The 14267-nt window shown below is 39.5% G+C and overlaps 1 protein-coding gene across 2 annotated transcripts in view; it reads left to right on the forward strand.

The window, feature by feature from the left end:
• Nucleotides 1-12602, forward strand: part of BAG1 (BAG cochaperone 1) — a 36061-nt gene extending 23459 nt beyond the window's left edge. Inside the window, exon 7 of one of the 2 annotated variants that reach the window (XM_067569832.1) lies at nt 12097-12602. In XM_067569832.1, the coding sequence (XP_067425933.1) occupies nt 12097-12210 (114 nt within the window). In that variant the 3' untranslated portion in view covers nt 12211-12602. Of the gene's footprint in view, nt 1-6596; nt 9781-12096 lie in introns of those variants that run through there. The other variant, XM_067569833.1, reaches the window with a different exon arrangement.
• The last annotated feature ends 1665 nt before the right edge of the window (nt 12603-14267 follow it).

A 14267-nucleotide genomic window follows, 5' to 3' on the forward strand; every position in this document is an offset into this window, starting at 1 on the left:
GTTTTGGCTCATCTCTTCTGCGGATGGATTATCAAGCAGTAACTTCAACATTTTATAAACAGATACAAAAAGGGATGGAGTTAGATAGTTTATATTGTTGTCTAATATTTACAAATTACACTAGTGGTTGGTGCCATGGCTGCCGTTGATGTGGAATCTCTTTGAGTACCAGCAAGAAAAGGCAGTTCTCACTTTAGCTATCCTGCATCTGTATGGGGTGGAGTAATGAAAGTGCAGCCAGACAATTGGAGGCAAGCATCTGTATGCCATAAAAATACCACCTTAGTGCAGAGGTGAAAAAGGGTAGGAGAGAAAGTTCCCTATTAATTTGTGAGAGCTGGAGTTAGGATATTTGTGGGGGGGGTTTCTGTTATATAATATTTACTTTGCTATAAACTGATCACCTTTACCTCAAGAAGGAAAGCTGTGTTAGAGAAGAAATATGCGGGGTAAAATACTTCTTTTGTTGCTGTGCTGTGTAGCTTACATAGTTATTCCCAGATGACACTTTTTTTTTAAATATTAAAAAATAGTGGAATTCTTTTACTTAATACTAGAATCTTAACCCCTCCAGAAAAAAAGAGAATGGCATCCATGGGTAAGCGGTGATGCTGCTGCTGTTTTTAATTGTATTACAGTAGCACCAATCGTAGATTGATGTCCCATTCTGATAGGTATTGTACAGACATGACCTAAAAAGACAGTCCTAGCCCTAAAGAGCTTAAAAACTTAGTTTATGATTAAATGAAACAGGTGGATGAAACAAACAAAGGGGGAAACTTAATTCTGTCCAAATAAATAAATATTCTGTAGTCCTACTAGTGCTGATATAGGGTCTTCACCTGCAAGGGCAGTAGGCCCTGCCCTCTGTGGGAAATATCTGAGCCAGCAGCCTGTCCTGTCTGGTAATGCTGCAATTAGAGCAGCTACTATGCAGCAAATGGGAAAACTAAAACTTCTGTTAAGGAACCTGCATACATATGTATATGGCATTCAAAACTTCTGACAGGTCACTCTTCATAAAATGTGCATAAGTCCAGAAAAAAAGTTGTATATCTTAGAGGAAGCTCTTACTAAGACCTCAATCCTGGAAGCTGTTCCATGCAAACAGACCCCATTGCTCATACTGAGCCCCATGGAAGTAAATGGGGCTTTGTGCAGGCAAAGGGTTATCACGTGCTGCAAGTTGCAGGATCAGGGCCTGAGACTGCAAGCTCTCTGGAGCAGAGGCCCAGACTATTCATGTGCATATACAGGCCTAGCACAATTGGTTCAGAATCGGATTGGGGTCTCTAATTGCTACTGTAATATATATAATATAACATTAAAAAGTATCCACTTTAATTGCTGAAAATAGCCAATTAAGACTGATACAAATATAGTAAAGCTAAGTGAACAACCAATTTTATCTACAAGGCAGACAAGTTTCTATGTGCCATGTCCACTGGAATAGCAGTGTTCTCAATGACGCTTCCAAACCTCTCTAGCACCTGTAAGCTCAGGGCTGTGCTGCTGTAGCATAGATGCCCCTTCGTCTATAGAAGGGGTTTTTCCATCGATGCAAGTAATCCATCTCTCTAAGAAGCAATAGCAAGGTTGATGGAAACATCCTTCCATTGAACTAGCTGCATCTACACCAAGGGATAGGTTGACCTAATTATGGTGTTCAGGGCATTACATAGCCCTGAGCAATGTGGCTAGATTTACTTTAGTTTTAGGTGTAGATTGGGCCATAGATGTGCCCTTTGTTAGTGGATCTGATACAGTTGAGCCTTCCTGAGCTTCCATGGTGGTAAGCCTTAGGTGAGAGAGACTTTTGAACTAGATAGAGCTCTTCTTTAGGATTCAACCATGTCTCTCTAATATCTTGGGAACAGCAAGGCTACAACAATACTGCAAGCGATGGAAGTTACTGTTTTAAAGTCCTTTTTCTCTTATGTTTTGCTGTGTCCCTGCTGTTCAGCTTAAACAATACTTTGTCATTGTATTAACAACTGGTCACAGCTTCTGAAGGAAGACTTGTAGGTATGAAGCCCAGTTGGACCTGCTGATCAGTCATGCTTGGTACACATGGGGCTGGAGCCAGAGACCCAATTTGAGAGAGAGAATCATTGGATTCTAGTCCTGAACTGTGACAGGGACCATCAGCTCTTACCTGCTCTATGATGGGCAATCAATAGACACACCCTATGCATCTGGTATTTGGTGAGATGTGAGAGCTCACAGTCATTGTGGGTGAGTATCATACAATGGTTGGGGTATTCCTTTGTGATGGGATCCCTAGGATGCAACCTGGACTGTGGGACCACTGAGCCATCCAAACCCAGCGGCCTGGGCTGTCTCTCTAATGGGATGTGATGCTAATGGCATGCTACAAGCCTCAGACAGGCATTGTACTTACACAGCATCCACAGGCAGGGACATACCCAACTGTGCTACATGAATATCTCCCAGTCACTCATGAGCTATCATTAGAGAGGCTCCAGCCACTTCCCCCCTGCTCCCCAGCCTTGCACCCCATTGTACCATCTTGCACTAGTCAGAAGCCTGACCACTGTAAGCTCATACTTAGTTTGCTACTTCTTCGTAGGAAACTGGACTTGCACCAGCCGTTGTAACCTGAGCTGAGATTTCCCAAGCACTTCAACCAAAAACACACTGTTTTACGTAAAATATAAAAACAGATTTGTTAACTACAGAAGAATAGATTTTAAGTGATTATAAGTAGCAAGAATAGAGATCAAAGTTGGTTGCTTAAGAAATAATAAAAATAAATTTGCAGTCTAAGTTCTACAAACTAAGCAGGATTTGAATCAAGCAATGTCTCACCCTGACATATGCTACAAGCAGGTTACAGTTCCTCAACACAGAGACTGGATTCCCTTTCCAGCTTGGGACCACTCTTCCCCAGTTCAAAGTCTTTGTCTTCCAGACTTGCTTCCAGGTGTTGAGATTGGGGATGGGGAGGAGGGGGCAAAGGCTAAGTGATTGTCACTTTCTCTCCTTTTATACCTTCTTCCAGCTACTAGAAAGATCAGTCAGTCTCCATTGCCTACATGCCTTCTCTGAGAAGTCTCTAGGAGGGCCAGGGGGAGAGTTGGTTCCCTTTAATGGGCCATCAGCACATGTCTGGCTGGTCCAACTGAAAGGTTGGCTGTGAGCATCTCCCAATCTCAGACCATATTTCAGTAACACACGTAGCAAAATTTCATAACTTCACGTACAATGGTAGTACATACAATCCAACAGGATATTTAATGTTCAACAGATCAAGACTTTTGAACCAATACCTCACAAGGTGTTATACTTAGAAATAAACAGCAGGATCTTATTCAGGGGATAAGGCAATATGCCGTGTTTATTATGAATACAGAAAAGAGAAACATTTTAAAAAGCAAACAATTGCCTCTAACACTTTTTTATTCACACACACACACACACACACACACACAGAGAGAGAGAGAGAGTTCTGCAGGAGATACACAGTTACCAGTCTTTTGTTGCTTGAGCTGAAGCCACTGGCCAAGTGGTTCAGACACGAGGGTGGAGCCGGGCTCTGTCGGTCGCGACACGATGCTCCTTGGGGAATGCAGAACAAGCCCAAAGTCCAGGTTTCTTTTTTCTTCTTTTATAATAATTCATTCCCATTCGGGTCTATGGATTTGTTATGTCAGATGGTCGTCTTGTTTGATGCGATCATCAATTACGTTTGATGCTGCAGAAGTGACAACTTTTTTATCATTCTTGCATCTATCATTTACACCTTATTACCTTATTTTGTTTTTGTTCTGGGGTTGTAAACTCCCCCCTGTTTTCCAGGGTTCCTTATCTCGATCTTTGGCCATGTGGGTCATAAAAGTTCTTAAAACAAAAGCATCTCATCTCCTCTCCCTCCTGCCTTCGAGGCTGAAGTTATTGCCTCAGTGATTGCTTTCTTGCCATCTTATTTCAACATTTAAACTATATTCATTCCTCATTTATACTTACTAAAAATTATTATTCTTATTTTATTAATAACACTTTGTTTTTACTTTGTTTACTAACTTAATACACATTTTTATATTTATACTAATTTTACTAACACCATTTTACTAAAAAGAAATACATATGTAGAAATCTTAAATTTTGTTTGTTCCCTCATTGCCCCGATTTACACATCAACCACATTCCTGATATGCATTGGGCAATTCTCTTCACTTGTGAATTATTACAATCGGGTTTCAGGATGTTCCCAAACATTTCTCCATAGATGTTTACAAGCAGTGCTTCAATGTGTCATAAATGTTAAATCACAGAATGTCTAGATAGGATGTCTTTATTTTAATTAACAAATAATCAATATGTCTGGAATTTCCTTATCTGTAATGCCTAGTTTTGTTTTCTCTCTTAGTGTAAGGATTAACCCTTAAGCTTCACGTAGTATCCATGGTTCAGGCCTGCTTTGGTTTAGACTTGTATTACAGAGCAGGGATCTGCTGGGGCCTACAAAGGCATGTGTTGTACAAAACATATAATCATATCATAGTGGTGAATATAGGGGTTCCAGGGTGTTACTTTGAGGTACAGAGATACTGGAATTTTTCGGGTGATAACTAATCACCACTTTTAGAGTTGGGAAGCTTTCTGCAAATGGTTGCTCAGATGAAGGGGTGGGGTTTGCTTTGCCCTACAGCAGAGGTTTGCAGAAACCATGTAACAGGGTCTCCTTCCCCCACCCCTTCAAACTCTCCCCCTCCCCCCCCAATCTGGGGTAGAAAGTGAGTTAGTGAGGTGGACTCATGTCTAGGGCAGCAGCAGGACCCAGCTGGCTCCATTCCTGGAAGAGACCAAGACAGCACAAAGCAGAGCAATGCTCTTCTGCCTCCCCCTTGCCCAGAGCCTCTAGCTGCCACAGGTTGTCTGGGCCAGGGCAGGGCATCAGCAGGGAAGCAGCAAGCTGCTGCCAGGGCAGGGCTGTGCTCCCCACCACCATTGTTGGGGATTCCCTGCATGCTCTCCCCATTGCTGCTTAGCCCAGATGCCCAACTGACCGCAGTCCTGCACCTCCCCTGCCCCCCTTCCAGTTTGAAAACCAGTGCCCTAGAACATGTGTGTCATGCTGGCTGGATTGGGGGGGGAGAGGAGCATTTATTATATTATTTAACATCAATATGTCAAAATCATAATTCATATAAACTATGCCATGTCAGGTATTGTTAAAAAGGCTATAATGTGCTAAGATAGATAATGTTTATGTTCATGTGTGTAATGAAAGTTATGGATATGGTTGATATATCTGTATTTCAAATTGTGCTGTGTCTGGGCAACACCCCAGTCAGGATGGCTGCAGCACTAGCCTGCTTAATGGCCCATTAAGAAATTCACAGGTACAATGGGCCCCGGGGGAGAAGCCAGGGATATACCTGATGAGTCACCAGTCACTCATGTGACCCTGGACTCCATCTCATTCCTGTAAATTTCCACAAGCAGCATGGCAAAGGCCAAAGGACATAAAGGCAGCTGCACCACATCCATTTTGTCTTCAACCTACCTCTGGATCAACTCACCTACAACTGAACTGAACTGAAGCTGTGAAACAAAGGACTGAGACCCATCCAGGTACTGGATGTACACTAGAGGGACTATACAAACCTGCAAACTCCACAATTCTTCTAGGAATCTGATATATATGAACTTTCAAATCAGTTGTATTTATCTGATTGCTTTAATCCTTTAACACGTCTTATAGTTTGTTTCTTTCTTTTTATAATAAACCTTTAGTTTTAGTTACTAAAGGATTGGCTGGCAGCGTGGTATTTTGGGTAAAATCCAAACTTATGTTGATCTGGTACTTTAGCTGACCCTTTGGAGTCAGGGGGAACCTTTTTGGTAAAGAGCATAGAGTTTAAATAACTAGTCTCTTTACTGGACCTAGTGACTGGATTGAATTCAGAGATTGAATGCAGTAAAGGGGGCTGTGTATATTTTATTTTGGCTTCTTGATAAGCAGTGTGGGGAATCAGAAGCACTGTTTGTGGCTGTTTGGGAAGTCTGACTTCAGTGTCACCCACCAGTGCTGGGAGAATCTGCCTTCCTTTTGCAGTCTGCCCTGACCTTGGCATTTTCAGGTGGCTACCCTAGGCACGGACTGGTTACAGTGGGAGATATAAGATTTGTAGGTTGAATGAAGGTTGCTTAGTTTGGTTTTTTACAGCTTTCAGTGTATAGGAATTCTTTGCAGTATTTGTGTCAAGTACCGAGACATATTATGCCGTATGTGAGAAAACAGGGAAGGGGATTTACGGTTAAGCACAAAATGGAGGCCACTACTTGTCTGAGCCTATTTTCACCCATTGCTGATGAGGGATGCTGAATACTATTGGTCTGGTGGTATTCTGCTGTCCTCATTGAGCTGAGATCAGGTTTCTATTGGGATTTTTCTGTTCACTTAAGTTCTAAAAAAAGTTGTGGCTATTGCTAAGCCCAGAAGAAACTGTGGGGTGTCTTTACCTCCAACTTCATAGTGGGAGCATTATCATTTTAAAAAAAATTATTATTCTTGAGGAAATAGTTTCACTCCACAGTAATTCTCACATGTTTGTTTGTTTTATTTTCAGGCTTTACTTGCCCAGTGTGATACAGTTGAAGGAAGTATTGGTCAAGAAATGGATAAACTACAATCAAAAAACTTGGCACTGGCGGAATGAGGCATCACTTTCAATAAATAGGAGAAATAATTGCTCTGTGAGCAAGAAGAAAAGTTTGCTCTTTGTTTTGGAGCACATATTCAGCTTTTTTTTTTTTTTTTTAAAAAGCCCAGTCTGTTTAGACTGTTACTAGTCAATCATTACTTGCTGGTTGTCACATTTACCACTCATTCAAAGCTGTTGTTTTCCAAAGAAAATAATCCTTCCTGAAGAAATACAGAAAATGTCTTTGTGGTGGATGATTATGCCTGTTTTAGTTAACTAAATACTATACATTATACAATTCCGAGAGGTGGGCAACTTTGAACCATTATTTTCTTTTTACAAGGACACTTTTGTTAAATAGTATGTTTTTCTCAGCTCTCACATTTTCCATTAAGTCTTCAAAATTATTTGCAGCTCAAAAGACAAGTTTGGAAAACCTTTCAAATGACACAGGTTGCAGTTGTAGGACTTTAACTTGACTAAAAAAGGCAGGTTGAGACAATAGTTGGGACATCTAGCATTCTAGTAGAACATTTAGAGCAATAATAGTATCACACATCTGAACCTATTTAATATTTGTATGTGTTCATAAATATAGGAAAACTCGACTACAATGAAGATTGTAACTATTTTAGCTTTCAGTTGTCTGAATAAATGGAATGTACTGTAACATGTATGGTACTTAATTTAACTAGTGTTTAAATTTCAATGAACTTGGCTTTTTTTTTTCTTTTATACATATTTCTGATATGCTGTTTATATGTCATGTGCTCTCCCTTTGAGTAATGGTGGGAAATGGAACTGGATAATTCATACTACTTTATACAGGAAGGTAGTCAGTCCAACCAAGCTCTGAGAATGGAGCTATTTTATCAGAGTATTTTTTGATTGTTTCACTGAGTAGCTGTATTTTTCCAAAAATTGCAGTTGATTACCTCTATTCCCTTGAGAATTAATGGATGAAAATTAATTAATCTATAATGTGTATTACAAAGTGAAATTTCAAAACAGATTTTTAAAACTGCCCTGCCACTGTTAGCATCTCTATAACAAGAGCTGCCATTTCACTGCTACTTCTACCAGGAAGTTCTGTATGACATGCAACAGTTTGTGACAATGGACTCTGTGGACATTAAGAATGTTCCTGATCATTCGCCAGATGAATGCACAAGAATCTTACAGTTGTTTTAAGGTTAGATCTCTTTTATCAGAAAAAAAAATGAAAAGCTAAGTGTTGATCATATTTCAATAAAGTTAAATAATTCCTAATAAAATAATGGACCTGAAAATACTGATAGTCCTCCAACGTTTTTCCTGCAGTCATAGTCAAAGGAGAACTTCCAGCGTGTCACAACTTGTTATCAGATGGGCAATAAAGATGGTAATAAAGAAAGTTTAAAAAAATTAAAACTTAACAAATATAACTTTGATGAAGTGACCATATTTTTCAGTTAAATTGCATTTTTCTGTTAAATTACAGTATTCCTTTAAGATTTTAAATATTACACCCAATTGTCAAGGTCTGTAAAAGTCTACACTTGACCAACAAGCTCTTAGCTTAAAATTAATGTATTTTGTTTCTCATTACAAGTTTTTAGAAAGAGCTGTTTTTCAGATAGGAAGTACATATATTTGTGGTCAGGACTGTGATGCCAGCTTTTATAGTCATGCCATATTTACCTGGGATGGCAGTGCTGTTAAGAGGAGTAGAGTTATATACATTCCAATGATGCCCTGGTTCAGTGCAGCAAATACTGCTTCTGGGCCAGATCCTGCTACCATTTACACCAATGGCAAAACTCCCACTGAATTCAATGGGTGGAGGATCAGCCTCTTATCAAGTGAGAAATTAGTCCTCATTTGCTCTAAATATAAACATGGTTTTCATTTAGTAAACTTTCAGAGGTGTGTGTAGCATAAAAGGGTGTCCCTCTTCCCTGTGAACAGAACTGAGAGAACTGGGCAGGACAGAGTTAGATATAACTGCTTCTCCTTAGTAGTTCTTTATCCTGGGGAAAAACAGTGCAGTCTTTGTGGTATTTGAGTGATTGTCACAGTTCTTCTATAATAGGCAGAGGCTTTCAGTTAATGTAATAAAAGTGAAGCCTCTTAAGATAGCATCTTAAAACGTGATTTCTGCATGTATAATTCAAAAGAACGGGTTTTCGTTAAATCTTTTTTGCCAATATATTGTGCACTGAAAGTTTATTTTGATAACTAAATCTAAAAATGAGTTAATTCATTTGGGAAATGAATGACTTTGCATGTCAAAAGTTTCCCGAGGGTTTTTAGTGTGGATTGACTGACTAAATAGTTTCTGAAGTATAAGAGATTGCTGAAAAATTAGATGTAATCATAGACAATCTTTGGCAAAAAAAATCATTTTCAGTATTAGAAAAAGTGCAGTGCACTGCTGAGGAAGGGAGGAAAGAAAAATGAAAAACTTTAAAATCAATGGACATTTGGAAACCTAAAACATGGATTCAGAAATCAAATTTAAGCAATACTGGTTTTGTTAATTAGACAGGATAAACAAATTTCCTCTTCAGTTACTGAATCCATTTTTCCTTCCTATCTTAAAAACAAAATACAACACTTTTTCACCCCCTGCCATCAAGAAAAGAAACATGTTCTTTGCTTTTTCATTAGTCTCATTTTTCTCAACACCTTCATCAATTGCTTTATTACTTTGAAACTATTTGCACATTTCAAGCTGATGTTCCTGAAATGTCTTTCATAAAAGATAACTTTTATTAAAAATTGGATTAAAACCACACCTGCGCCCCCTAACTCCCTTCCTCAAGTCTGCTTTTGGCTGCAAATGTGGTGCAAACCAAAACTAATGTTCTTAGAGCTGCAAAACCTCAGAATTATGGAGCCCTTTGCCCCTTAATGTTGAGTAACTTAAAATATCAGACTTGTAGTGGTGTTCTCTATGACTCAAGTTCTGCTGTTAGGTACAGTGGTGTAAATCTGGAAAAAGTTCCTTTGACTTCATTGGAGTTACTCAATTTGCAAGTGGTCCATGTGACAATACAGAATTTGGCTGGATATTTTTAGTTAACTTATTGTGCTACAGTAAATGAAGGGAAAAAAGAAAAATAAAATATGGAAAATACAATCAATTTCTGTTTTTGGTCTGGTCATTGTGATATAGTACAGAAATCATGCAGATTAATCCATTCCCTATTGATTCTGTACTTAAATATACAGTAACACCATGCTGTGGTAAGTTAAAGGGAATTTACTCTAATGAAGTTATAGAACTACTAGTGGATATTTGGTACCATGGTACACATTGTCCTATAATGAAGATGTATGTAATTAAGAAAATGAGGCTGGCATGTGGTGTGCAAGATATGGTGGATGGGTGCTTGCCAAATTCCCTTTCCCCAAACAACAAAACACTTAGAGAAGGAGGAAACAGTGATAGATTTAAGACCCCGTATCCTCTGAGTAGCCACCCTCTGGGGCTAAAAACAGGTGTAATATTTTACTGGAAAGCTAGTGATATTTATAAGAATGTGTACTCATGGCTTAGGCTTCTCCGTGGGAGCATTCAAAACAATTTCAGGCTGTTACAGGCCAATAGCCCTACCAACCAATGTTAACATTGAACTCCTTTAAACAGAACACTGCTTTATCAGTCTCTCAGGCAAAACGCTGAGTTAAAAAAAAATGTGGGGATGAGGTGGTTTGCATAGGCACTGGTGAACTGCAAAAGAAAGTGACTTTTCTAGCTACCACCAAGAATGCCCTTCCCTCCGTCTTCCCAAAATCTTAATCTACAGCTTCCTAACAGAAAAGTATTTGGTTATCTCAGCTATAGGGGAGAAAGGCAGTCTCTGAGATGGCCAATATGCAGCCATACAGAATACAAATGTCACCAACTTGAGTTGCATGAAGCAGCAAAAATTAAGCCAATGAAACATGGAACACAAATGTAATAGTTTCACCATAGAAATCTCTGCTAATAATGTTCTGCCCTAGGCGATGCTTCAAGGTGGTCCCAGATGAGCAGCTACACTGTGGAGGGGAGACATTGAAGTAAAATCCACATGGGAGAAGAGAACATACCCTTCTACCTGAATGCAAATAGGAAAGAAGCATTCATGGTCTCTGCTGGTAACTGGGCTTACTCTAGATAACATCTCCTTCACAAATGGTGACCTATCCCTGAAAGGAAAATGGTTCACCCCCTGCCAGTTCTAAAGCCTGTGTTCTGCTTACCAACAGCACCTCCACCTTGTGTTAATTTAGCTTCAGACGTTTCTCAGTAGCCTTTCACTTGGAATAGTTTCTCTGTTATGCTTGTGTTTAGTGCAGAAGAGAACTGTGTTGGTCAATGCAGTTACGTAATGATCACAAAAATTCTGGTTTATTTGGACTGAGTGAGTTAACTACCAGTAGTGTTCCAGCTTTCCTCCCCAAATACTGTTTGTGTTGCAGGCAAGGTACCATTTATCAACATATGGTAACACAACAGGTTAATCTACTGTCCTAACAGATGAACAGCTTTGGGTCCTGTTCACTCCACCTCTCTCGTCCCACTCCCTCAAAGAACAAGATCATACTCATGTATATGTTGAACCAGCAATCAACTGTGAAAGTTTTATGGTTGCTTATGGAAATCATGATACCCTGGTTTATACAAGATTCATTAGTGGCATGGAAAATAAACCTAGGTAATGTCAAGGCCGGGACGATGAGAACTTGGACAGCAGACAATCTTTACACCACTTCAGTCCCACTGAGGGCCCACTCATCAGGTGGACATGCTTAAGTAAATCAAACTTTGGACATAGGTGTCTCCTTACACCTAAAGTTAGACTCCTTGTTATTTGTTAACAATGTGGCAGCACAAAAAAACAAATGTTACTTTGCCCTACTCCTCTCTCCTTGAACTGAATAACTGGGCAAAAGTGCACTAATCCGGCCCAGCTGAATCAATCAGTTCTTAAAGCAAATTCAGAGGCTTTATTCATGATCAAATCACAGATTGTGGTAGTTATCTTGAATGCAAGATCAGCAATCAATATAGACTTCATAATTTAGATCAATGTCAGTTACTCCCCTATGCTCCCGACTTGTGACGCCAGTCAGGACCAGTGGGACAGTTAAATGTTGCATACCTGCTTGACATCAGGATTAACCTTCTGCTTAGTTTCTTTATACAACAGGGATGGAAAGACTCAAACTTTGCAGTCAATCCTCTCCCTTTGCCTATAAACACCCAGCACTACTGCTCTAAATTTCTGCTATCAACAAAAGATAGGAGTGCAGAACACACATAGGGACTGCTGGAATATCTGTACCAATAGTTTTACAAGCGCCTAAATTTGTAAGCACCCTAAATCAGCAAAAATACCCCCAAACAAATGCATCTGATGTACCCTTGTACATCACTATTTTTCTTCTCCCGCAGGTAACAGAAAAATTGCTTCCAAGATGGTACCCACCTCCAAACAGCAAATGTTTCACAGTTCCTGGCATAAATACCTCACCTCCCTGCCATGAAGGCCAGGATCAGAAGCAATAAATCCAATAATGGGAAGTAATGTTTGGCTCTGTGGACAGTCCCAGAAAGTGCATGTGGTGCTCTGCATAATCTAGATCCTCTCCAGCAGCGACGGGTTCTTGACTTCATTACGCTGATTGCCACTAGGATTTGGGAGAAGCATATGATTTATTTTTCACTGGAATTTTTGTCATGATGAGGAAGTACATGTGTCCATCTTGGAGAGGATATGCCTTTGAACCCTCTTCAAAATTCTGCTACCCATTCTTTTCATTTTTAGCGCTGCCCATTTTTCCAAGTCTTTGCTATTTGTTTTCAGATATGGGCATTCCAGTGTGGCATAGAGGATGTTGAAGTTTGGGAGACTTTAAAAAAATCAAGATTATTGTGTTGGGTGAGTTGTTTAAAAGATTTAAAGTCTGAAAGAGATGATCTAGGTATAGTAGTTTACTCTGCTCTTGTTTAGCTATCATTTTATGGGAAATACAATCATTTATTTTAAAAACTTTGATTCCCACTTTCTCTTGCAAGTTTTTCCAAATAGTTAAGGGGTTTATAACCCTAAATGTCCTTGAGGTTTAATCTTTGTGGTATATATGAAGAGTACTGATTTCATTTGCATAGTTGGAATGGAGATTCTCCATGTGCATCAAAGGTCAGTGTGTGGTATCTGCTATCCTGTTTATTCAACAGTTTTGGAAGACTGGTTGATATTTGGTGAAGTCTGTGAAAGATAATCCTCCCAGTTTCTTTGCCTATCCAGTTTTGTTCTCTCTCCACACCCAATAAGCCTAGAAACCTGAGTTGAGAGATCAGAATAAACTTCTTGTTCATATCAGGGCTGGCTACTGTAAAAGGAGCAAGTAAATACAAGAGAACATTTAATGATGATGGGTCAAACAGGTAATCTTTTAAAAATGTGTCCCAAATGCTTGAAGTACTTTTAAATCATAGATGGTATCTCTTTGCTCCCTATTTAAATGTTTATATTTAATAATACATTTTCTATGTGTAAAGTTAAAAAAACCTACCCTACTTACCCTGTGGATGCTAATACTGTGTCAGGCTTTACAACATTCTTAATTAACTGTATCATCTTAGGCAAGGGTGCTGGGCCTCACTGAATTGCACACAATGTGCAGATGCCATCAAAAAAGCAAGCAAGGGGTTAAGATGCTGTGATACTGACCAGAGCCATAAGCCAGTTCACTTGCTTGTGAATATCAAAGGAGTTAAATGCATTCATATATATTCAGACCAGTTCACTTGTGTGTTAATAGAGATCAAAAGATGTTAAATTGTATTTTTGCCTATCTATATCCTGTTGTTTACTATTACATTACATTTACATTGCATATATCCATGTAATTACGTTTACATTGCATATACCCCGGTAATTAGATAATCCTAGATTAAAGTGTGTTAATATGAGATTGTATTCAGGTGTTCAATTCATGAAAACTAGTGAAATACTCTATTGTTTGCTATTACAAACATTTGTATTTGTGTATAACCCCGTAACTAAATTACTCATCAAAACAAATCTTCTGAAATGTGAATGACTCACCTGTTATATTTGACCTGCTTTAACCACTCTGTAACACATTCTTTTTTCTTAGCTAATAAACCTATAGTTAGTTTACTCTAGAATGGCTGCCAGCATTATCTTTGGGGTAAAAGCTGAAATATCAGTTGGTTTGGGGAAAGTGACTGGTCTCTTGAGACTGGGAGAAACCGGATGTGTGATTTTTGTTTTTAATAAACTTTTATCAGGAAGTTACTGGCTTGGTGAAATCTAAATATGGAACACAGCACCAGTTCTGGGTGTCTGCCTTGGTTTTCCCACAGGCTACCGAGACTAGTCACGCCCAGCGGCCAGCCACTCCAGAGAGCGTGACAGGTGCAGGAGGGATGGGCGGAGAATATAGGAAGGGTGTCACTACAGACGTGAACAGCTGCCCTCATCTGGAGTGCGGCCTGCAGCCCTGCTCCGCCTCTCGCCAAGGAACACGGCGGCACTAGAGGTCAGCGGAAGGGGGGCGGAGAAGGAATGGTCACGGGTGCGGACAAAGTCTCAG

Source organism: Emydura macquarii, unplaced genomic scaffold (genome assembly GCF_026122565.2).
Source record: "Emydura macquarii macquarii isolate MOO-44397 ecotype Brisbane River unplaced genomic scaffold, CSIRO-AGI_Emac_v2 contig_2948, whole genome shotgun sequence".
Taxonomy (NCBI): Eukaryota; Metazoa; Chordata; order Testudines; family Chelidae; genus Emydura; species Emydura macquarii.